Raw genomic sequence first — 26,962 nt, forward strand, 5'->3', positions numbered from 1 at the left:
TTAAACAGACAAGTCAGAGTCTGATAATCGGAAGAAGCAGAAGGAACAAGTTTCTCTTCGTCCAAAGGGTTCTGACGGAAGAGGTTCTTCTTCCTCAACTGGAGGGTCAGGAGAGCAAGGAGGAAGGAGTCCGGAATCGCTTGATACGCCAGAAGGGGACTTAACATGCTTGGAAGTAGTGGCTAAATCTTGATGAGCCTGAACAGAAGAAACGGGAAGTTGATCATCAAGAAAAATTGCAGGCGTGGAAGCAACATCCGTTGGGATGAGAAGAGATAACACGAGGGAGAGCGAGGGCGTCCTGGCGGGAAGCAGGCGCAGCTCCGTGAACTGGCACGGAAGGGGCTTCACGATGGAGAGCGCGAGAAGTGTCCTGGGTGGGCGCGAAGCGCCGAGACACAGGTGAGCGCCATGGCGTGAGGAGCGTGAGCGTGAGGAGCACCGAAGAGCTAGAAACTTCGAACATGGCGCGCATCGGGAGAGACGTCAAAATCTTCAAAGAGAGAAGGAATTTCTTTAAAACCTTCCTTAGGCGCAAGACGAGAAGCTTCAGGAGAAGCAGCAGACGAAGACGACTTGAAGCGGGAGAGTGGGAAGGCTTAGACTTCTTCACAGGCAGATGCAAATCTTTACGACGAGGTGCCTGGCCTTTTAACAGGCGATCCATAAGAGAATCCAGTTGCTGTTGCATGCCAACAAAATCTGGCAAGTAGGGGACACAGCTCTCTTAGAAGACGGACTGAATTTGGAAGGCGAGCGGTGAGAAGTCTTCTTCTTTCCCAATGGAAAAGCTCTAGCCCTTCTTAGCGAAACAGGGGGCGAGTCAGCCTCCGAGAAACACAAACTTCTTCCTGAGAGGACTTCCACGAAACTTTCAGGGACGAGCGTAAAACGTCTAGAGGAAGAGGACGTGAAGCCTCCTCTCCTCTCAGGCTTCTCATAAGGGGGCGAGAGTCCAACCGGAGCTCCAACGACGGGAGGACATGTCGGAGGACGAGAAGCATTCCTTCATGGATGCGTGCCTGAGCACGATCCCTGGCAGCCTGGGTGGAGTCAACAGGACCTGCCGAAGGGACGCCAGATCGGTGGGAGTCCCACCATCCCCTTCATGCGGCTTTCGACATGCCCTCTCCCTGGGTCCTGGGAGTTCGGCAGAGGTCCAGGCCTAGAAGCATTATAGGGGTCGATCTGACGCCCCCTCCACAACACTAGGGGCATTAACACAACACTTTGCGCTTGCAGGGCATTCACTTTATTTTCAAGAGCAGCGAATAGACTCAAGAACTAGAGTCAGAGCATTACTTTCTGCAACAACCTCAGGGCCAGAAGGCAACACTAAAGGGTTAGGACTACAAAGAATCTACAGGGTTACTAACGGAGAAATCCCTGACCGACCGTCCACAGAAACACTCCTGGAGGAAGACCTCCTCACCTATCACGCTCCAATTTACGCATATAGGATTCGTACTTCTTCCATTCTCCCTCAGATAATCCCTCACATTCATTACAACGATTGTCCACAGAACATTCCATACCTCTACATTTCATACATAAAGTGTGAGGGTCTACCGAAGCCTTCCGATAGCCTCACCTTACAACTCACCCAAGCTACAAACACGATAGCTAGAGGAAGACATTATATAAAGAAAAGTCAAAGGCAAAATTCAAAAACGGTCCAGAAAAGCGTATGCCAAGTCACAGATCCAAGTCGATACCAAAAACAACCAAAATACTCAAATGACAAAATATTGAAATCCAAAAAGCGGAGGAACTGACAACAGGTGTTGACAGTCCGGCGACAGAGAAAATCTGAATAGAAAATGGGAATGGTTCCTGATGCCCGCGCCCCAGCGGCGGGAATGTGTACTAACCACCTGACCGGCCACTGCGTGTGCCGCGAAATTTGAAATTCTGTCGGACCTTCGGAGAATACAGCTATATATATATCTGGCAGGTAAGTCTCATGAACAAAACCATAATTTACCTTCATAATATAGAAGCTAAGTAGTTAACATCTGAATCAACATCACACTGTAGATATATGGTATGCAAGAACAGACATTATCACCAGTACAATAGCTTAGCAAGACATTTCAGACTAAAATGCAGCAATACATCCTTGGGCAATAGATCAAAGGTGAATACAGAATTAAGTCAGGACAATTTCCAGTGCATTCTCAAGTTAAAGGGGACAAATGGGAGTATGGCAAATGACAAGGTAATGCTGAAGGAAAAAAATATTTTCCAAACCAGATGACTTGTTCCCTGATCTGTGTAAAAACTTAGGTTGAAACAATGCTCACTGTATTTAGCATAGTTCTGAATGTAAAAAGGGGTTGATAGTTGTACTCATACTAAAGCTTGCACCTGATTCATTGCATTCAAGGTTACTCATCCTACATACAACTGCATCAATAAAATGATACAACAAAAATGTATCAACTGAAACTGAGTTACAATAAAGCTATTTGAATATAGGCCTATATATATACTGTGGTGGAAAACTCTGTAAAGGAGTAGGAACAAATTTTAAAACAAGTTGGCAAAATGGTAGACAGTATTTGTATTCTGTTTCCACTTCTTAACTACCCCCTTAACAGTTCTTTTAGTCTCAAAGTTGTCTACCACTTCATCCATCTTACTGCCATGCTGTTCAACTCTTCCTGTGTTGACCAGAAAGGTCCCAATTTTTTCAGAATGACTTTTTCTTCCATGTCATTTTTAGTTCAAGAACAAATGCCTCAACCCTTGATATGACCAAGTAGTTTGTGTTACAATAAATGGAATTGTAAAATAGAACAAGAAGCCCACAGGCCATACCAGTTTCCTGATCCATATATTTTGATAGGACTCATCTCCTGTATTCATACTGAAATGACCTCTTGCCATGGACCAGGATTTGCATGATTTGAGTGAATATGCAAATACATTTGAATCTATTTTATACTACTTATGGAAACTGACTAACTTTTTTATTTCTGGAAGTTTTGAATATAAGAGTTAGGCCAAAGGCCAAGCTCTGGGACCTATGGATTGATCATTCAGTGATGAAAGCAAAATTGAGAGTAAAGGTGGTTTGAGAGGTGTAACAGGAATAAAACAGTTGCACTATGAAACAATTGTTAGAAGAGGGTGGAAAAGTATGATGGAAGAGAATAACTTGAATGGAGGTAAAGTAAAAAAGAAAGGGGCTTTAAGCCAGGGGCCAAGTAACACTGAAAGAACCTAAAACAATGATTACAGTTGCACTGATGTGAGGAATCACTGATGTTACTGTGTTCAACCAGGAATGATTTTAGTCTGAGATTTTCAAACTGACCTAACCTTGTTTCCTGTATTTTTAATGATCTCCCTTAGATGTGGCACTGCTTCTGGGAAAACTCTGATCCTTCACCCAAGAAGTTATGCCAAGTTTAGTTGACAGTGACCCTGTAATTCTGAAGAAAATGTGGAAAATTGACAACTGACAGACTACACATACAGGCCTAACCACAGAGACATACAAGCTTCAATTAGGAAAGGCTTACCTGCTCTTCAGTTTTAAAGCAATAAGCTGGGTGTCACTAAAGACCTCATGCTCAAGCCAAACTGCACTGCTTCAAGTTCAACTTACAAAGGAAACTGAACAAGACTAACTGAAGACAAGCACAAAAATATTGCTTACTGTGCTAAAATCAAGTTTTTATGGTATTTTACTTTAAATTATTTTTACATTTTAAACTTGAAAATATTTTCATATATTTTAACATGTGCTTTGAATGTTTCTGACGTTCGTTTTGTTCAGAAATGACCTAATCAATCACTCAAAATCATGTACTAGGGTAAGGACCTGGTACTCTAAATTAAATTGGTTAGGTTAGGTCATTTGTGAACAAAATGAACATCAGAAACGTTCAAAGTGCACATTTAAATATGTATAGAAGAAAGATAATTTCACAGCCAAAGTGAGACAATGCTTAGAAGTAAAATTTGACCAAATTTCTGTATAGAATGCAAAGCTTAATGACACCCAGAGCACACAGGTACCTCTGCCACGACAAATTCTAGAGGATACTCCTTCCTTAAATTGGAATTCCCACTGAAAAAGCAAGCTAAGATGACAAGAAGCTGTCTTTAGATTTGAGTGCTCATTAAATATGGCTTTAAACCACAAACAGTTGTGGGGTAATAATGCTTAGTCTATACTGATTAGGCCTACTGTCCAATCTCCAACACCAGAAGATTGGGGAGAACTGAGCAGGTTCTCGAAAGCTCTTATTTAGTATACATAGATTTCTAATATATATATTTACATTTACACCGTTATGGATTTCTTCACCATTGGAGTTAAACTGGGTACAGAGAATATCTTCAGATCAAGAGCAGAAACATAGTAGAATGGAATAGAATACAGAATTTAGGCCAAAGGCCAAGCACTGGGACCTATGAGGTCATTCTGCACTGAAAGGGAAACTGTAAAAAGGTTTATTGCAAGGTGTAAAAGGAGGAAAACCTTTTGCAGTTGCACTATGAATCAATTGTCAGGAGAGGGTTGAAGAAAGTCACATGGAAGAAAGAGAATATGATCGGAGGTACAGTAAAAGGAATGAAAGGGGTCGCAGATAGGGGCTGAAGGGACGCTGCAAAGACCCTTAAGCAATGCCTACAGTGCACCGCATGAGGTACACTGCCAATGCTATCCCCCTATGGAATCCTATGTTTTAATGTGTGTTTTAAAAGTTTCTGACCTTGTTTCCTTTGGAGAGGCCTAACCAACCTCACCCAGGGTACCAGGCCCAAACCCCAGAATACAGGCGATCAACGCACACTAACTCTTAGAAAAATATCTGCAAGTCCAAAATGTGATAATGGCTGAAAGTAACATTCTTCCCCACTCAACTAGACATTGACCTTTAGGGTCAGGTGGCTCCTATCTCCCTCCACCAAGGTCAAGGTCACATAGCCATAAGCTTATATAGGTATAGCCTATAGGGTAGGATAGGTCATGATGCCCACAATCACAATGGGAGCACAGAGGCAAAAATTACGTAGAATTAAATTTAAGTTCGTCAAAGTCCGACGGAAAATTACAAATATTTACGTTATTACACTCAACACTTAACGACACTTGGACGTCTTGGGCAGACTACCCTTATCTGCCTAATTAACCTATTTCCCGAGCCTAGCTTAAACTAAACTATATATATCTACCACCAGTGGCCAAGTTTATAAAAGACGCTTTAATTTAACTCATTAATTACTTAATAATAAACTTCAGGATCCATAAATCACGAAGAACGTGAGACGTCTATTTCTCACCGTGGAGGAGGCAATGACAACTGGTCACAAATTAGTAAATAAAATTTAACAAAAGTCTTTTTCACTCTCAAGGAAAGGGAAAACTCTCACCTCAGCCACTAAATAAAATCCACGAAAGTCCTTCTTCTTTTTGTAGATAACACGAACTTCCTCACCTCGCTTTCTCGAGCAACTGAAAAACAACTCAAGAATCACAACAAGAACTCCGACGTCTTTTCTTTAACAGGAGACGAAGTGAAGTGAAGTGGACTGTTGAGGTTCAAGGTGGTTCCAATAATGTCCTGCAAGATTTGAAAACATTATATTCGTTTTATATTACGTTCCTTTTTACTTATTTTAACTAATTTTAGCTTGATTATAATATTAATTCATATTAGAATATGAATTTTCCAAAATGATGTAGCTGGTATTAATCTGGCTGCAATTAAATATACGATTGTTTAGCAGCAGGGGGTTTTAATTAAAATTTGATATATTATAGCTCCAACAGCGTAAAATGTGCTTATGAATATAAATATTGAAGTATTTTAGTGTTCCCTTACCAGTTTAGCTAAAAATTCCTTATTTTAGCGTTAATTTTAAATGTCACACCTGAGAGCCAATGCAAGTACTTCTGAAAAGAAAGCGACGTTGAGGGCACCTGCTGGCAGATATGGGAACTAGATAATAAAGGTGGTCTGAAATTTCTAATAAACTACACAATAGTCTACTATTATAATATATAAAATATTTGATAGAATCAATAAAAATCGATTGGAAGCAATATATAATCAATAAATCAGAACAATATAAAATTTCATACAAATATAAAAAAATATATATATAAAAATCATTATACATATATATACATATATATATATATATATATATATATATATATATATATATATATATATATATATATATATATACACATAAACAGATGTATGTATGTACGTATGTATGTATGTACGTGTACGTGTTTGTGTGTATGTTCCAGCATAACTCTGAAACGCATTGAGCAATTTCAGCCAAACTTGGTATACATATGACTTACTATCTGGGAAAGAATACTGTGGGGGTAAGACATCACTGGTACCAAGGGGGTGGGGGTGGGAAGGGGGTGACATAAAAATACCCGAAACAACAGATATTAGTGTCTAATCCATAGTTTTCGAGGTCATTGGGATGAATGGTGACACTCCCAATACTCTTTAAGTCCAAGTTCAGCCCTGATAGGAATGGGGGGTGAGAAGGGGTGAAATGTTAAGTATATCTTAGTTTAACCAGACCACTGAGCTGATTAACAGCTCTCCTAGAGAGGACTGGCCCGCAGGATTAGATTTATTTTACATGGCTAAGAACCAGTTGGTTACCTAGCAACGGGACCTACAGCTTATTGTGGAATCCGAACCACATTATAACGAGAAATGAATTTCTATCACCAGAAATAAATTTCTCTAATTCTTCATTGGTCGGTCAGAGAATCGAATGCGGGCCCAGCAGAGTGCTAGCCAAGAACGATGAAACCCATCCAATGAGGAACCAGGGGTGAAATGTAAAAAAAAAAAATGCTGGGCAATGTAATTGAAGCAACTATCTTAATAAGAGAGAGAGAGAGAGAGAGAGAGAGAGAGAGAGAGAGAGAGAAGGGGAGAGAGTTTATCAGTTGTCAGTTGTCATTCAGAGTTTTCCTGGGCAGCACCAGATTGGCCAGCTAGTAGTATTATAGAAATGATTCAAAACTGATGTGCAATTTAATGAAATCAGAACTTTATAACTTATGATCTGGCCAACGGTAGGTTTAAAAAAAAAAAAAAAGGCAAACAAACAAAGCTTTACTCAAAGACAATTTGTTTTTGCCCCTTCGTTGTCCGGAAACTGATGGGAAATAGTTTATTGCTTGTTATCTTAAAAACAAAATTCTGTATTTTCGGATGAGATTGCTCTTGCCGTTGAAAAAACTCACTGTAAAAAAAAAAAAACAAAAACAAACCGTGAATGAGATTTACGAAAATGGCATTTGTGAGCCGTGTTGGTATTTGACAGTTTATTATTTTTGTTTTTTTATTTGCGACGCTTTTGTCCGAAACCGTTCGGCTTTGCATACGAAATCAACTGAAGAGAGAGAGAGAGAGAGAGAGAGAGAGAGAGAGAGAGAGAGAGAGAGAGTATTAATGACCATAAAACGCCCCAAAAGGACACTCGGAAAAACGCATAGTTACCCTCCCTGATATTGCAAGGGCTCACTCTCCTTTTTACGACCCAAATTCCTTCTGGTTCATTTCCCTTAATGTCGAAAATCACGCTGCAGCCCTTGGAGAGCCATCATGACTGCAGAAGAGCGTCGCTTAAAACCACCTGCCGCTTAAATATGATTTTATTAACTTGGCTAACTGTTCCGAAACCCCGGTTCTGGTGCAAGGCAAATGACATTTACACTGTATATGAAAGCGCGTTGCAATGTCAGTAATTAATGGATCTGATTTATCTTTCCTCCTTCCGCTGGGTCCATTAGCGAATGGGAATTGAAGTTTTCCTTTAAAAATGGAGTCCTTTAGCTGAATAAAGATTTTTTTTTTATCCTAGATTTAGTTGGGTCTGAGTTGTAGCTTATGACGTCAGGTCTAACTGGTTCGACATTTTATCTCAAGCGTTGTTTGGTGAAATCATCACTACTTTCTTGATAAAAAGAGATTTATCACCACAAAGATACTTTGACCTTTGAATTGTTTTATAATTACGTAAACAAACGTCCATTTAACCATCAGTTGATGATCTTGTGAGGCATCATGGGAATTTGCTCTCGTCTCTTCCCTCAAATGTCTCCTCAGTGATTTTCCTGGTTTTTCATTCCCACAAAAAACCTTTCTTCTTCCTTTGGTTATGACGTGCAAAAGGGTTCCAGTTGGTGAGCTGGTGAATGGTGGTTTGGTTCCCGGCTATATAAACTGGGTTATATATATATATGTATATATCTGATATAGAATATATATAAATACTATAGACTATATATATATATATATATATGTATGCTTATTTAATATATATAAAGTCACACACACACAGAACACTACACAGCAGACAGAAAGCACGACGCTATCAGTCTGTAGTATTTTATCTAAATCAGTCCTGACATTCCTAACCCGGTTTACGAGCCGGGAACCAAATCACGGTTCACCAGCTCAATTGAACCCTCAGGACCTTTCACTAAAGGACGAAGGGGTTCTTGTGTGGTTCCTTTAAAGAACACGACTTCCCTTCTCCATCTGCTCGATCTGATCTGTTCCTCGCTCTCTTTACCTGGGACCAACACCTGAATTTTTTTGTTGTTGTTGTTGTTTGTTAATAGAGGAAAAAGTTTTTTTTCTTTCCATGTATTTATTTCATATTGCCAACTTACTGTGCTAATTTTCTTTATTAATCTTTCTACTCAATTTCCCCAACAATTTTCCAGTTGGTTCGAGAGGCGAGATATAAAATTAGACACTTAAATTTCAAGATTTTCTATTCGCCAGAAACCTCAGTAAGGTGGGTGGGTTCGAATCGCGCCAAGGAGGAAAATAATTAATCCCTCGTTTATTACCCGTCTGGATTCAAGGCTTGTAGTGGGATAAGTGGGTCCGAAAATTGTGTAGAGATCTGTTAGTTAAAAGGTCATTGCAGCTCTTTAGATTACATGTGTACATCTGGTAACATTGGCCAGTAGATACTGTAAATACATACATACGTATATATTTATATAAATATTTATATATATATATATATATATATATATATATATATATATATATATATATATATATATATATATATATATATATATATATATATATATATATATATATATATATATATATATATATATATATATATATATATATATATATATATATTATTGGGTAATTTAATGCTAATTTATAGAACCTATCATTAATCAGTTATGAAGTCCATTTCCAGCAGGGGATTACCTGTGTACTAGAGAAATAATTAGAAATCTCTCTCTTAAAAAGAGGAAAATATGAAGAACTTTGGGAACTTGCAGACAATTAGTCTTCAAAGACCATTTTATCAGCTCTTTAGATTTTTAGAAACTTTAAGAACGTTGGGGAAGAGATTATTCAGACTTATTTCAGCCTTATATCCTCCAGGTAGATAGGTAAATGAGGGATTTTTAAATTTACAACTTCTCGAAGTTTTCAATCCACTTATCATTCGACCTTTTCAATCCATCATAAAAATTAGTCAACTTTTTCAGATTCTATAATTTTCGGTCAAGTGATGAAATTGAACTAAAGTACTAATTAATTAATTATCACCGGTTGGAGGGAAGACTTCCTGACATGCTTCAGAATTAATTGATAGTTTTTTCATTTTTGGCTTTTTATTTCTCGGAAATTCCAATTGAAGGTTTTCGTTCGTCAGTTATTGATATATTTTTTTTCTCTCTTTCCCGATTGCCAAAGCATTCCTCCAGACCTTCTTTTGGAGTTTTGTTCTTTCTCTCATTCAGAGATTCTGACTTTTTGACCTCTGCAACAGATGAAAGTGGGTTTTGTTTCAGGGAGAGGGGAGGGAGGGGAGGAGGAAGGGGAGGGGGAAGGGGAAGGGGAAGCGGGAGGGGAGGGGAGGGAGTGGGGGGGAGGGCTAGAGGGGAGGAGGGTGGGTAGCAGAGGAAGGAGGGGGGAGCGGTTTCATTATCGTATAATGAATATGAGAATTTTGCTGTCTTTGAGTAACTGTCGCTCTGTTAACTACCGATATGATGTAGAAAGGTTGCTGCGTCTCTCTCTCTCTCTCTCTCTCTCTCTCTCTCTCTCTCTCTCTCTCTCTCTCTCTCTCTCTCCATCAATTCTCTTCAGCAATGTACCTAATAAAGGCATAGGTTTATATCAAATATCCACTGATTATTTTTCACCTTGTCTTTGACACTTATTAATTACAAAGTAACAGAAAATGTATCTATTTCTCTCTCTCTCTATCTCTATTATATATATATATATACGGATATATATATATATATATATATATATATATATATATATATATATATATATATATATATATACATATATATATATATTGTGTGTGTGTGTGTGTGTGTGTGTGTGTGTGTATGTGTGTGTGTGTGTACATATGTTAGCAGACAAGTTTTACATATTAAGGTACAGAAGATGATTTATGATGAGAGCAATTGAAATTTTCAGGGTCCAAATCTTCGTCTCACATTAACTACACCAACTAGAAACGTAGTCAGAATGAAGGTAGTTGGTTGAAAAAGAACTACAGTAGTAATTTTTCACCTGGGACAGTATTATGTCTGCTGCCTGTCTGTCTGTCTCTCTAGTCCATTCCACAAAGAAAAATGTCTCTTTCGAGTGTTGTTCACGCTGTGCCAATGTTCTGTGAATCAGATGTTACCCATTCACGTGCCTAAGTCAACTTTGTGGTTAAATAATCAATACACTTTCTAAATATGACTTGCGTGTCTACTTCTCCAACAATCTGAGATTATAGCAACTTTATCTCATTTCATTACTTAAGACTATAGTTAATAGTATTTATTTAGGGAGCTATTGACACTCAAGGTCACAATACTTCGATCACTAAAATATAAAGTGTTTCTGTCCATGAGTCTTCCTTTATAACTATTATGCCCTATTATAGAAGGTCAGATAGGGTCATGACCTCCTTCCACATCTGTTTTAAGAACATTGTCATATCAACTTATTCCTCAAAGATTCTCCGTTACCAAAATAAACACACACACACACACATACATAAATATTTAATTCTAGTGAAAGTCACAGACAATTGCTTGATATCAGCTGGAAAAAGTTTATACATATGTGTGTGTGTGTGTGTGCGTGTGTGTGTGAAAAATATGTGAACTGAATCAGAAAAAATATGGAACTTGATGAATATATATATATATATATATATATATATATATATATATATATATATATATATATATATATATATATATATAAATATAAATAAAGGCCATGACACGAAGGAAAGTGAGAAGAAGGTAGTGGTGCTAGGCCTTCGATTTACTGTCCTTTACATAGAAGTAAGTCGAAAGGCTTAGCTCTAGCACACTAATTTCGTCGTATATATATATATATATATATATATATATATATATATATATATATATATATATATATATATATATATATATATATATATATATATATATATATGTATATACCTTTTTCCAGCTGATATCAAGCAACTGTCTGTGACTTTCACTAAAATTAAATATTTATGTATGTGTGTGTGTGTGTGTTTATTTTCCCATACGTTAATAAAGAGTATGTAAGGTATTATTCAACGTTCAATCTGAAATGTACAAACAGGCTTGTTTAGACTTCAAACATAACTGTAAATACAGTTTTGTATTGCCAACAAAATTTTATATTCTGATTATAAAGGTGTTTGTATACACAGTCTTTCACGAGGGAATAACTGCCCTGTCCTTCAGTTACACGGACCTTTCATGAACCTTAATAGTTTATTATACATTATGCAATGTTTTTATACCAAACACTAAAGGGCACGAAGGAACATTAGCCTTCGACAGATAGGGATTTACGAGATGCAATTTGGGAAGGGAAGGCGCGAGATGTGTTTGAGAGAGAGAGAGAGAGAGAGAGAGAGAGAGAGAGAGGGAGATGAGAGAGAGAGAGAGGGGGTGGGATGGAGATGAGGAGAGGTGGGTGGGGTTAGGTGAGGATGGACGGGGTGAGGTGAGACGTTGTAGGTGAGATGGGATGGAGGTGAAGTGAGATGGAGTGGGGAGAGGTGTGGTGAAAAGGGGAGAGGTGAGGTGCGGTGGGGTGAGTTGGGGTGTGGTAATGTGAGTTGAGATGGGGTTGGATGGGGTGATGTGAGATTAGGTGGGGTGGGGTGAAGTGAGATGGGATGAGGTGAGATGAGGTGAGGTGGGGTGACTTGAGGTGGGTGGGGTGACTTGGGTTGGGTGGGGAGAGGTGGGGTGGGGTGACTTGAGGTGAGGTGGGGAGAAGTGGGGTAAGGTGGGGTTGGGGTGACTTGAAGTGGGGTGGGGAGAGTTGGGATGGGGGGACCTGAGGTGGGGTGGGTGTGAGGTGAAGTGAGGTGGGATGAGGTGAGGTGAGGTGAGGTGAAGTGAGGTGAGGTAAGGTGGGGTGAAGTGAGGTGGGGTGAAGAGAAGCTATCGACGTCAGAATGCAATGAGAAAAGAGCAGCAACAAGAGCCTTATACTGTAGAAGTCCCTTCCAGGAGGAGGAGGAGGAGGAGGAGGAGGAGGAGGAGGAGGGAGGAGGAGGAGGAGGAGGAGGAGGTCAGCAACATTCCTCCACGAATAAAAACCAGAACGAAAAGGTTCTCTCTGTACGAGGCCTCTGACCCTCCTCAGTCCATTATGACCCAAAGTCAAATGCAAGGGTCGTGTCATGTCAATTTGTGCCACAGACTTTCACTCATTTTCACTCCTAATAAAAGATCGGTTTTCCCTTTAATTTTAGCTCATTTCGTCCTCTCTCTCTCTCTCTCTCTCTCTCTCTCTCTCTCTCTCTCTCTCTCTCTCTCTCTCTCTGCCCAGTGCGAAGTTGGTACTCGTGATTTCAGTGCTGATATTATTCCGTGGGCCTCACTTTTTAAAAATAATTTCTCTGTTGTTGGAAATCTGACGTCGCCTTTCGTTGCTGTCAAATTCAATATTGAACAGCAGCAAAACAAAACAAATCAATGCTGACGTCACGTCATGAGATAAGACGCATGCGCGTGAATGACTTGCGATTCATTCAGCCGATTTAGTGAATGTCAATACTTTCAGTTAAACAAATGTTTGAGATGAGACAGGTCGTTAGCACAAATCGTTGATGATGATATGTTGTTGACATGACATGTCGTGTAATGGATTTGTCAACAGTACGAACAGTTTTATCCAATGTTAGTTTTTGTTTTGTATTTATTTTAAGTCAGGGAGGAAAACACATTATCGCAGGCTCTCGACAAAAGAATTCGAAGTAGTTGTGTTTATCTTTATTGGATGGTTCTTGCATTCGTACATTCTTCTTCTTCTTCTTCTTCTTCCTTTCACAGTTACGATTTTAGCCTTTTCGTTATCACTTTAACCTCACCTAACATCAGCATTAAGCAGCCTTAGAAGAAATAGCACTAACAATGTTTACTATAAATCACATAGCTGCCAATTAACGAAGGTGTCTCAGCAATTTTTTTGAGTGAGTGAGCATATGAGTGAGTCAGTAAGTCTCTGAGTGAGTGAGGAAGTGAGTCTGTCAGTGAGTGAATGAGTCAGTCAGTCAGTCAGTCAAGTGAGTGGGTGAGTCAGTCAGTCAGTCAAGCGAGTGAGTGAATGAGTCAGTGAGTGAGTCATCGAGTGAATGAGTCAGTGAGTGAATGAACGAATGAGTGAGTGAGGAAGCGAGTGAGTCTGTGAGTGAGCCAGACAAGTGAATGAGTGAGTGAATCAGTGAGTGACTGAGTCAGTGAGTGAATGAGTCAGTGAGTGAATGAGTCAGTCAGTGCGAATTTCAGTCAAGAATGTTTCAGGATCGATCGCCCTTTGTTCTGACTGAGAGCCTGGGAGTTTTTGTTTCCTAATTATTCATCAACTTTGGTCAAGTTACCGAAGTTTTTCTTGCGAATTCGCGCTAAAGTTGCTGATGATGTAACAAAGTTATATCTCTCTCTCTCTCTCTCTCTCTCTCTCTCTCTCTCTCTCTCTCTCTCTCTCTCTCTCTCTCTGCATAAAAGCATAGAGTTTTGTAAGTTGCTGAGCTTGCAGATTTTCCCTGTCGCTCCAATCTTCTTTTTCTCACTTTCGCGGAAACTCGGAGGCAACTGCTCAGAAGTTGCGTTCAATCTCGTTCTTTTTAAACGGTGCTTTTTATATATGAGAGAAAAAATCAGCTTCCTGCAGCTCTGCATTTCGGAAAGTATTGTTGCTATATTCTAAAAATAAAACTGTCAACTTTGTCCTTGCCTTTCGGGAAATATTACTACTTCTTCAGAAGACTATTGCCAACTTTGTCTTTCCATTTCGAAAAGTATTGTTGCAATATTCTTTTAAAAAGAATACTGTCAATTTTGTCTTCGCATTTCGAAAAGTATTGCTGCAATATTTTAAAAGGGAAATTGTTAGTCTCACCTGCTTTGTTGAAAAAGAAAGAAATAAACAAATTAGGAATCTACAGACTCTTGTGATTACTTATCAGGTATCGTATAGTAAAGATATCTAAAATAAAAAATAACCTGGTTTATTATAGGCTAGATATAACGCCACAATTAAACCCCAGTGGGTTTGCCTGACGTTTTCAGTTTTAAATACACAGGTGAGGTGTTTTATTCCTGTGTACCTGTGCTTGGGCATTGTAAAGCAGACGAATCTTGGATAATGCAAAAATAAACAAAAAAGAATCTATAAATGATTAATACATAGTCCAGCAGAAAACGAAATCTGTAAAGGATACGAAAATATAATAAGCTAAGACATGAGAAGTGACTAGGGTTGCATATGTATGTATGTATGCATGTATGTATGTATGTATGTTTACTATTTTCCAAATATGGTATGTTTACTATTTTCCAAATATGGTATATGGAGTCTTAGGCCTACGAGCAACTACAGTGAAGCCATCTGGTGTGAGGTGACATAATTTTTCCTTCGTTATTTTCACAAGAAGAAGAAAAAGACCCTTGAAAGATCATCAAAGGCTGAAGCATATAAGCGATCTCTCTCTCTCTCTCTCTCTCTCTCTCTCTCTCTCTCTCTCTCTCTCTCTCTCTCTCTCTCTCTCTCTTTTATCTTTTGCAAGTAATGAACGAGGAACAGTTCTCCAAGAGATGTAAAAAGCTAAATTTATGGGGGAAGGGAGAGAAAAAGCCATTTGAATATTGACTGCACAAGGAAATATGCCTCTCTCTCTCTCTCTCTCTCTCTCTCTCTCTCTCTCTCTCTCTCTCTCTCTCTCTCTCTCTTTACGGTGGCGATGACGCTAAAAGTTAGAAAGGTTACTATGGAAAGCAAATATGATACGACATAAAAAGTTATTATAGAAAATAAATTTAACATGAATAACTATTATACCAATCTGAAGAAAGATGACTAAAAAATACACAAAATTTTCTCATATTTAAAAAACAGACTAAAACTTTTCTAAGGGTATATTTTCATTTATAAAAAACTATTGTATGTTACTTTTACCGATTCGCAAAAGGGACAAGATAGAAATATATAAAAACAAAAGTCTAAAGGTCCCGAGTCATTCGAAAATGAAGTCGTGGTGACAGGAATCAAATAACATTTTGAGTTTCAAACGCGAAATGAATAATATATTGTTATGGGATCTCCTCTGTACCTTAAATATTCCTTAATCCAACCCATAATTTTGTTTGTTCTGTCGCCCCTGTTTACCAGTGGAAGGGGGACGCTTATTAGATTATGCGTTTCGATTCATACACGAGCTCTGCGTAAACAGGATATGACAACAGTAAAGCAGGATATGACAGCGTTAAAACAGGATATGGTGGCGATAAACAGGATGTGACAACGGTAAGACAGGATAAGACAGTGGAAAACAGGATTTGACAACGGTAAAACAGGATATGATAGCAATAAAACAGGATGTGACAGCGGTAAGGCAGGATAAGACAATGGGAAACAGGAAATGACAGCAGTAAAACGGTATAAAACAGTGGGAGAAAGGACATAACAGCGATCAAACAGGATATGACTGCGGTAAAATAGCAAGATGGCAGAGTTCCAGAACTTGGAGAATCTGCTTTGTAATTCTCTCATGAGCATCTGCGTCGCGTCAAACGTCTCATCTCCCGAAGTGGTTTTATTTGTCTTGGAAATGCGTCCGTCTCTCGCGGGCGCCATGAATGCATGAGGGAGACTTTAGGCAACAGTTTTATTTTCAACGCTTCTCTAGACAGACGAATCCAGCCTAATTATGTCTGAGTTCAGTATTTTTTCATGATAAATTAGGACACATCTACCATGTAAATGAGTCTGACATCCAGCCTGTCAAATCATTGAAGGTACTGACAAAAAATAATATTCATTTTATAACCAGTTGATGTAACTAAGGTTCAACTCCTATGTTTATACAATGGCCGTACAAAAAGTGATAATAATCATCATATATATATATATATATATATATATAATATATATATATATATATATATATATATATATATACATATACTAAAAGAGTTATTTGGAAATATAAATCCCACTGAACTTCCTTCTTTAAGTGAATGGTTATATTTTCTTTTGAGCCTAAACCTGAAAACAAAATAACAACGGGTATATGATGTTATGTATACACCAGCATAAATTATTACTCCTGTTTTCCCACCGCGAAAAGGTACACCACCTTTAGTTTTTGGGAGATCGTTGTAGGACCACACTTTATACGCACTGAGAGAGAGAGAGAGAGAGAGAGAGAGAGAGAGAGAGAGAGAGAGAGAGAGAGAGAGAGAGAGAGAGTTTTACTGTCGAAAAGAAATATGTTTAAACATGTATATGCTTATGTATACATCGACTTGACATCTTTGTCTTTCACTAAACGAGAACTGAGAATTAAAACTTAAGCAGAGTTTACTGGCAATAAGTCTTCTGAAACAGAGACCAGCCCCAATGCTCAAATCTCATCAAGAAATCGTTAGTTTTCCATTAATGAAAATCTGATATAATTGACCATCTTCATTGCTGTTCGACCTTCACCAGAGGGGAGGGTAATTAATTCAATATTCTCGAACATTCAAAAAAGTCATTCTGCTCTTGAATTTCAACGAAATATTTTGAAGTTATTTAATGATTACAGATTAATTCGGGTTTAGGTGAAAATATACCTGTAGATAAATTAATATTATGAAGAAGATACAAGGTGAATTGCTAGCAATGCATTGCAACTGACTAACCTAAGTCTTCGGAAACATAGACGCGACATTGCAGCTGACATTTTGCAATCGAGTCCCGTTACAGCAGCTAAACTTAAAATAATAATAACAGAAAATTTATTATAAGCTGTTTTCTTTAAATTGCAGCACCTTGAACTCCGGTCATTGCAATTTCGAATCTAGAAATAGCCCAGCATATCACTACAATGTTCACTGAATCCATTCAACAGCAGCCATTTTCCAGCGTTGACCTTTCAAAATTAGCTTATAGAGAGAGAGAGAGAGAGAGAGAGAGAGAGAGAGAGAGAGAGAGAGAGAGAGAGAGAGAGAGAGAGAGAGAGAATTATTCATTGCCCGGTCTCAAAATACGCGTGAAAATTGGCACTTATCGGAAAATACATATGGTTTTTATTAACTTTTTGTCATCAGTTATTATGAGAGAGAGAGAGAGAGAGAGAGAGAGAGAGAGAGAGAGAGAGAGTCTAGTTTCGTGGGGATGAGGCTTGGAATAGCCATGTTTATGTTAGAGTAAAATATTTTGTCATCCCTTTGTTGAGTTTTCCAAAATCAAGGTTTTCGCTTTTGTGGGATTTTTCAACTCTGTTTATGAAAAAATAAATATATTTTGTCTCTTGTTTGAAGACCTTCATGTCAGAAAAGATCTATTTTTGTTTTTTTAACTCAAGATTTAGAAAAATAAATAAACACAAAATAAATGAATAAATAAATACAAAAATAAATGAATAAATAAATAAATAAATAAAGAGAAAATAGGGAGAAAACAAGAGACTTTCTACAGAAAACAAACAAAACAAAGACTCCCACTTCTTCTTCTTCTTCTTATTCTTCTTCTTTACAGCCCAGGAACGAAATGAGAACAGCTCACGCAAACAAGAACAGAAAATTTCCACGCTAATGCAAATTACACTCTCTCTCTCTCTCTCTCTCTCTCTCTCTCTCTCTCTCGCCTTCCGTCACCTGTGCTACCTGGCGTCACCTCTACCACTTATCGCCACGAAGGATCGATCGCGTGTTTTTGCAAGGCCGTCAATTCTCCGTAAACCTCAGGCATTAGAGAATGATTGGCTGTTACGACAGGTCTCTTCGTTACCGGAAAATATATACGGCTATGAGGACCGTCGTATTTTTGGGCAGGAATGGAAGGTTAACCCTCATTTTTTTTTTTGGGGCGGGGGAGGGTGTTATCTCTAGTAGGTGGGCACTAAAAGGAACTGTTTTCTTGCCTGTCTAAATCGGCAACGGAATCTTTGATGATTCTTGCACGTTCAAAAAGAAAGTTTGTGCAGACGTCAGCAGTGAAGAATCAGCTTAAATGTTCTGTATTGGTATAAATGTATCTTTTCCTCTACTTTTCATTTGAATACTAAAAAAAAGAAAACTGAAAACTCATTGACCTTTAGACTTGTTGTATAAATGCCCTAGAAATATATTCACAAATAAACATCGTACAAATTTTCAGGTAAGCATTTTTAACATGAAGTATTTTCATTTTAATATAAAAAAAAAGATCACTGGCCATTGGAACTTGCGTATAAATGAGATAAATATATGTGCAGATATAAACATTGTCTAAATTTTTAGTTAAATGTCAGTATATCCCCACAACCTAAATGAGCATGCTCAAACTGAACTATTAGATTTTGTTCATAAATGACCTAAAATATATGCACAAACATTGGATAAATTCTTAGTTAAATGTTAATATTTTCGAAATACTTTTAACATGTTCTTAACCACTTATAAGTCACTGATAAGGGTTTTGCTTTTAGTGAAATTCAAACGAAGTGGATTTGTTTTCATGATAAAGATGTAATATGTAATAAGTTAAACCACTGAACATTCCCTGGTGGATATCTGATACTTATTAATAAAAACATTATTTCAGGATTTGGAAAACGATGGTAAAAAATTGGTGCAATGTTGTCGAAGCCACTAAGTGTTTGAAAGTGTTGTTATTATTATTATTATTATTATTATTATTATTATTATTATTATTATTATTATTATTATTATTATTATTATTATTATTATTATTCAGAGAACAAACCCTATTCCTATGGAACAAGCCCATCAAAGGGGCCACTGACTCGAAATTCAAGCTCCCAAAGAATATGGTGCTCATTAGGAAGAAGTAAGAGAAGGTAAAGGGAAATACACACACACACACACATACACACACAAACACACACACAAATATATATATATATATATATATATTATATATATATATATATATATATATATATATATATATATATATATATATATATATATATATATATATATATATATATATATATATATATAAAGACAGAATCTTGGAAGATATTAGTAAATAATAATTAATAATAGTGGCTTAGCAGTACAGGTTAATCGGATATTAAAAGCAATCAGAAGTCTTGGATGAACTGGGATGCAAAACCTGCTTATTCTTAAATCATTAGTCTATGTTCTCAGATACTGTCATTGAATAGACGCTGCATTTCGATTCAATGTGATTAAGCTTTCCTTAAAATTCTGCACTATTAATCATCTGATACCTTTAGTCATGAAGGAATCTCAAAACATTGTTTGTATTATCAGGACCTTTCCCAGTAGTCAGGTCCTTAAAATGTAAATGACCAAAACAATCTGCCTTTACAGAACGTTTTATAAAGCATAATCATGGTTCAGCTTTTTCTTGTTTTGAAGTGCCGGAACAACATTCCATTTTTGCTGTCTAATAGATAAGACTCAAACCTAGGCATTCCTACTTTATCACCATAGTCAGAAAGGTTAAATACCATCCTATTTATCTCTGCCCATTTATATATTTTATTTAGTTCTCCTGCAATTTCTCTACTTATTCTTGTGTCATCGAAACTTCTTACTACTGAGGAGATTCTGATATTACCGTAGCTTCAGTGATTCTCAGACTTTATCCATCTTCCTACTTTGTCAACAATGTTATGTTTTCAATTACAATTTTTTCGTGGAAATATATTATGGTCAAACAATCTTCAAAAGATGTTAAGACCATTTATCATATTTTTTAGAACCTCTCACAGGGACTGGATATTCAAAGCCATGGAAGGAATTGGGTTCTGAAATCAGAGGAAGGAACATTTCTCTCTCTCTTTTACACATTGTTTTCTCTTGGACTTTACAACTCCTTTGCTCAAACCTCACATTCACTGACGAGGAAAATTCATCTCCTACATATGTATGAATGTATGTCTTGATATATATCATATATATCACCATATATATATATATATATATATATATATATATATATATATATATATATATATATATATATATATGAAAATTGGCTCTGCATTTCCCACTGAATTTCCACCGGAACTAAGAGATGAATTTTATCAGCGAATGTGAGTGAGCAAAGGGGTGTGTCAGAGAGAGAGAGAGAGAGAGAGAGAGAGAGAGAGAGAGAGAGAGAGAGAGAGAGAGAGAGAGAGAGACTCACTGCTGTCTTGTCTAGTCTTCCCCAAATTTAATCAACGACAAAAAAAAAAATTTCTGAACAGCAATAAAGAACTTCTCATCTCCTGTTGCACCCTGCAATTCCTCTCCCGTTTCCTCCCTCGAGAGGATTTGTAATGCAATATCAGCACTCAGACAGACAGAAGCTGTTGCCCCGAGGGATCTTCAAACCTTATTAGGTTCTTCTCCTCCTCCTCTGCAGAGAGGGAAAAATATTTATCCTCTTAAAAGGTTTTTCATATATTTCCTTGTAGATGGAGTCGACCCTTTGTGTTGTTTTAAAGATAAGCGGTTCTTCTTTGTTTAAGAAGAAAATGTTTGATTTCATATATTTAATAATCAGGCATACATACTTTATCAGTATGATTAAAAAGAGAGAGAGAGAGAGAGAGAGAGAGAGAGAGAGAGAGAGAGAGAGAGAGAGAAGAAGAATAGAGAAAAAGAGGCAGTCTTATCAACCATCTCAAAACCCTCTGCATATAAAATATCTGCCCCTTGGCTAAACATATTTCTCGTTCCATCATCTCTCCACTTTCACGCTTTTATTCCTTCCTTCCTTCCTTCCTTCTACGCCCAAGTGCCGTAAATACGCCCATTTTACGCTCGATCGTCGGCTGATATAGAGCAGAGATTCGAGTTCAGTATCAGTTTTAACCAGGAACGATTTTTCGTGGTTTTACGAGGAAAAGACGGTTATTCTTTGAGGATGGAAGGCGATTTACTCTTGAGTATACGGTGAATGGCTGGACAAGGAAAAAGAATGCAAGGGGTTTATTTATTGAGCATTATGGAAATCTCAGCGCTTTAAATCAAAATGTACAAGTAATAAATGCGCCAGGAAATTTTCTTCGGCCAATCGAGGTCAGTTATTCTCTGAAAATAACATCTATCTTTCGGTGGTCTCGGTATAATGCTGTATGAACTGCTGCCCATGAAACTTTAACCACGGCACGATGACGGCCTGTCCTATATCGTTGCCAGAAGCACGATTATGGCTAGCTTTAACCTTAAATCAAATAAAAACTACTGAGGCTAGAGGGCTGCAATGTAGTATGTTTGATGATTGGAGGGTGGATGATCAACATATCAATTTTCAGCCCTCTAGTCTCAGTAGTTTTTAAGATCTGAGGGCGGACAGAAAGTGCGGACAGAAAAAGTGCGGACGGACGCACAAAGCCGGCACAATAGTTTTCTTTTCAGAAAACTAATAAAAACAAAAATGCATAAAAAAAATGTGTAGCAGAGAAGAAAAAGCATCTCAAAGTTGCATCGAGTTTGATGGAGTCACCTAAGTGTCATCTCCCGCCTCGAGAAATCCTCTTTTGTTCAAGTCTGTTCAGACATCTACACTGACAGTTACTTGTTAGAGGTGGAGGTTCTTTCAGTGAGGCAGGATGAGGATTACCTCATCGAGGCCCTCGTTTTTGATGGTGTACGTTTCTAGAGAGGTGAAAAAACACGTCTAGTGAGTTCCTGAAATAAAATCATGGTGGGTCAGAGAAATGGATTGAATTGAACTGAATATAGAATTTAGCCAAATGAGCACTTGTCCTGTCAATTGACATGTATTTATCAGTTTGATCAAAACTAATAATAATAATAATAATAATAATAATAATAATAATAATAATAATAATAATAATAATAATAATAATAATAATAATAATAATAATAATAATAATAATGTCATTCGACATGGGCTTAGAATTCTAATTTTTTCCAATACTTATAATGGAATGAAATACAGCTCTGTCTTCCACAACAGTAAATTATGCATTTATTGAAATATTAAGAGGAATATTTTTGCAGAATACGCGAAAACTAGAAAAAGTCTCATGTTGAATAAACTCAGTATTTTTAGATGGTCGCTTCTGTTGCCTGCTTATTGCAATCTTTGTTTTCTTCTTCACGAACTATTAATAGAGCCTTCAGCTCATCTAACTGATGTTGCAATAAAAGGTCTTACTACAACACAGAACATTAGAAAATGTCATCAAATGAAATGATTCGCAAGTGTCATTAAATAGTTCTTTCTGTCTATTGATGAAAAGATGAAGTGTTTCTTGCATGTTTTGTGACATCTGCCACTTTTTGAAATGCTGACAAAATGTCAATAATTCTAATTGTTTGTGGTATTTAATGTAAGCATAAAGAGAGAGAGAGAGAGAGAGAGAGAGAGAGAGAGAGAGAGAGAGAGAGAGAGAGAGAGAGAGAGAGAGAGGAGAAATGTTATATTGGCCAGTCCACATTTTGTGGGTTCTTTTCATATCCAGAGTACCTAGTTTTACGTTTTTTATAGCTTGTAGGGACACATCATCTCGATTATATCAGAGAGAGAGAGAGAGAGAGAGAGAGAGAGAGAGAGAGATCGAGAGTGAGAGAGAGAAACGTAATTCCTCTGTCATTTCAGTCGTGATTTATTTCCAATCATTTTCTCTGTCATTTCAGTCATTTTTTATTTCCAATCATTTATCCTTTTCTTCTTCTTCTTCTTCTTCTTCTTCTTCTTCTTCTTCTTCTTCTTCTTCTTCTTCTTCTTCTTCTTCATGAACGAGGAAGGAATGTCAGAAATTCTTTCGTGTTTCTTCAGTGTCTATGGACGGGAAGCCATAAGCTATAAATAATTTGGGAAAAAACTTCATAGAAACTTGATGCTAACTCACTGTGCAGTCTGTGGTGGGTGTGCAGTAAGGTGTGGGTTAGGGTGGGGATGGGATGTGGAGTGGGGTGGGTGTGGGGTGGGGTGGTGTGGGGTGAGGTGGGGTGGGGTGTGGGATGTGGGAGTGTGGGGTGGGGTGTTGCGTAGGGGTATGGGTGTGGTAGTGTGGGGTGGGGTTTGTGTGGGGGTGTCAGGGTGTGGGAGTGCAGGGTGGAGTGTTGTGTGGGGGTGTGGGAGTGTGGGGTGGGATGGTGTGTGGGGTAGAGTTGTGTGTGGAGGTGTGGGGTGTGGGGGTTTGGGAGTATAGGTTGGGTGTGGGGTAGAGTCATGTGTTGGGGTGTGTGGGGTGTGGGTTGGGTGGTGTGTGGGAGTGGGGAGTGGGTGGGAGGTGGGGTGGGTTGAAGGGTAAAGGGCTGGAAAGGGCATTGTAGGAATGGCTATGAACTGACACTTCCACCCCTTTTGAATGTAATGAATTGATAATGAACTGAGAATGACATCTCTGTTCTCAGAGGGGAAAAAATAATGAGTGTTTAGTTTCACTCCCTGGAAAGAATGGCATTGCTGAGTATATATATGTAAAAATATTACTAAATTAGATTAAACTGCATCCTAACCTTAGACCTCATACTGATATAAAGGATTACTGGAGGGTGATTGCAAGTATGATAATAAACGTTGTTCTGTGTAAGATTATCTTTGAAGCAAGTTAGTTAAGGCTAAAATATTTGCCACCTCATTTTCAACATTGTTCATGTGATGAAAAGTCATTTAATTACCAATAACAAGGAATAATATTTGGTTACTTCTTTGAATATTGCTGTCATTGTTTATATATCATATAATTCTCTCTCTCTCTCTCTTCCTAGCAATCCGTCTAAAGCTCTGAACTGCCCCAGTTCATTCCTGAAGGCCCTTTGCCTTCATGTGCATTCCCATTCCGTATGGAACCCACCTTTGTAGAACTGTGTTAGAATAAACGCTTTTTCATCCAGAGTCGCTTTCAGCACATTTACTGGACTGGAAACCGTTGGCGTTACTCGTGTAATTCTATCAGCTGACATTGTTACTCTTGTATTGTTATTCTTTTCGCTGGAAATTTCATCCGCTTGAGTCTGGAAACTGGAAAGGTATTGATGCTATCACTCCCCGTGCTTGTTTGAGTGTTGAGTAAATGGTTTCCAGTGATGGAGGATTTGAACAAATGACTTAGCTGGAAGAGAATTTCTTCCCCAAGAGGAAGATTTATGGTGAATTTTATGAGAATCGACGAGTAAGACATCGATGGTCGGAGAGGCCATTATTTTAGAAATAAAGGGACGTTTCACCTGATATATTGCGTCATCAACTAGTTATGACCTTGTGGGATTTTGATATATCATAGAGGGACGCTTGTACTGTATACGAGCACGTATATTTTGTATGTGTGTATACAGCGTATATCTGCATGGTGGTTTATGAGTGATTTTATATGTCTTTTTAGTTTTCTGTAAAAGAAAACTATTGAGATAGTTTGTCTGTCCGTCGGCATTTTTTCTGCCCGCCCTCAGACCTAAAAAACTACTGAGGAGGCTAGAGGGCTGCAAATTGGTATGTTGATCATCCACCCTCCAGTCATCACACATACAGTAGTTTTTATTTTGTTTAAGGTTAAATTCACCCATAATCGTACGTCTGGCAGCGTTGTAGGTACCAGCAACACAAAGGGCCACAACCAGTCAGCGGCTGAAAGTTTCATAAGCCACAGCTAAAAGTTTCATACAGCTTTCTACTCTGCACAATAAACTCGATTGCGCCGGAGAAACCTCAACGCATTTTCACTGTTTTAAACAGGTCTTGGTCACTGATAGTGACAAGTATGATGAATCCTAAGCCATGGTGTTTCCAAAAGAGTGTAGCATTTGCTGGTAATATGCACTAATATGCGTGATGTCATATTTTAGATTCAAAGTTGAAAACACTTCAGGGATCGTATTGCAACTCTCTCTCTCTCTCTCTCTCTCTCTCTCTCTCTCTCTCTCTCTCTCTCTCTCTCTCTCTCTCTCTCTCTCAAACTCTAAAAACCTAAATCAATCTATCTTTCCTAACAACGATATTCAAAGCTGAAAAAAAATATCATCTGTTATTTTGCTGCTTTTCAGAGTTGCGTTTTTTTTTCACTGCGAAGAAACTGCCTTATAAAAAGGCAGTTCTTCACAATTAAAGAAAAACCCAACAAAAGCGCAAAAAAAATTGCAATGAGAAATTGTTGTAGTTTTTGCGACCAAAAAGCGAAAAATGGACCATGGTGGGTGTCTCTGATATGATACAATACCTTCAGTTCCTTTTCACTGCAAGCAAATTCAGTATACATATACACTGCTTTGCATATTCTGTACTGGAGAACCACCTACTAGAATATCAAAATGATTTATATATATATATATATATATATATATATATATATATATATATATATATATATATATATATAATATACAGTATATATATATATATATATATATATATATATATATATTATATATATATATATATATATATATATATGTATATATATATATATATGTGTATATACATGTAAAACACAGAAACCAAAGCAATCTTGGCTATGTAAAATAGTGTCATCATGCTCAACTATGAGGAAGGTGGTTCATTGTGCACTTCTTACAGAAGACTGCAATGAACATTAGCTCAATGTTTTCAGGGCTTCTTCCCAAAAGACAGAGAAAAGAAAAGTTTGAATTGTAACCAAAGTTTAATGTCACCCAGCAGAAGTACAATAATCCACCAGGGCTAAATATTTTAGAAATATGTCCATACAAAGAGAAGAACATTTTCGACAAGAACCTCCTCGATTCTCCTTCTGAGAAATAGAATCAACAGGTCCTCGAAAACTCTCAGGTAGTAATAATAATAATAATATATATATATATATATAATAATATATAATAATAATAATATATAATATTTCTAATAATCTATTGACATCTAAACAATGTGGACTGTTAAACCAAATTATTGACTCATTGAGATTTAGATTTTTATGAATAATAATAATAATAATAATAATAATAATAATAATAATAATAATGTACTGTTAAATGAAATAGTTAAATCAAGGTTAATTTTGTCATCTTTTAACTACCGTTCACAAGAAGAAAAAGAAGAAGAAGAAGAAGAAGAAGACTGATAAACCAAAAGTAACAGGAGGCGAATCTAGACCAGCTCTGTGATTAAACACTTCAGTCACCTGGTGGATCAGGTAAGGTGTTTTCTCTCAGCCCGCAAGTATTGCATGAAGAGCCCACTGAGGTGAATCTCCTTCAGGTGAGGAGAGGGGAGGTGATGGGAGGAGAGGTTTCATTTACATGGAAAGGAGGCTGGAGAGACGAACTTTATTCCCTTAGGGGAAAGCGAAAGAAGCCTCCCGTTTCCCTTTGGGGCTGCTCGCGAGATTCTTTGGCTGCGTGATTAAAGACGCCCTTTGATGTTGTTGACTCAAGAGCAGACAGACAAACAAACAAATGAAACAACGGATGACGATGAATGAAAAGTAATTAGATGTGGTTCGTTAGTTGATATTTTATATTTAATAT

General features: G+C 37.5%; 1 protein-coding gene across 1 annotated transcript; it reads right to left on the reverse strand.

Moving 5' to 3' along the window:
• Positions 1 to 23,995, reverse strand: LOC136846833 (uncharacterized). Its single transcript, XM_067118101.1, has 3 exons — positions 23,984 to 23,995; positions 23,371 to 23,825; positions 1 to 301 (listed from the first exon to the last, which is right to left on the reverse strand). Exons 1-3 carry the CDS (start codon positions 23,993 to 23,995, stop codon positions 1 to 3), a joined length of 768 nt encoding a protein of 255 aa, XP_066974202.1.
• Positions 23,996 to 26,962: the final 2,967 nt, after the last annotated feature.

The sequence above is a fragment of the Macrobrachium rosenbergii genome, chromosome 15, assembly GCF_040412425.1.
Source record: "Macrobrachium rosenbergii isolate ZJJX-2024 chromosome 15, ASM4041242v1, whole genome shotgun sequence".
Classification (NCBI taxonomy): Eukaryota; Metazoa; Arthropoda; class Malacostraca; order Decapoda; family Palaemonidae; genus Macrobrachium; species Macrobrachium rosenbergii.

Bases quoted from the DNA above. Each gene is read 5' to 3' on its own strand.
- LOC136846833 (XM_067118101.1), bottom strand. The intron at 302-23,370 runs GTGAGTTAGCAT...GCTTCCCGCCAG, and splicing joins CACCCACCACAGACTGCACA to GACGCCCTCGCTCTCCCTCG.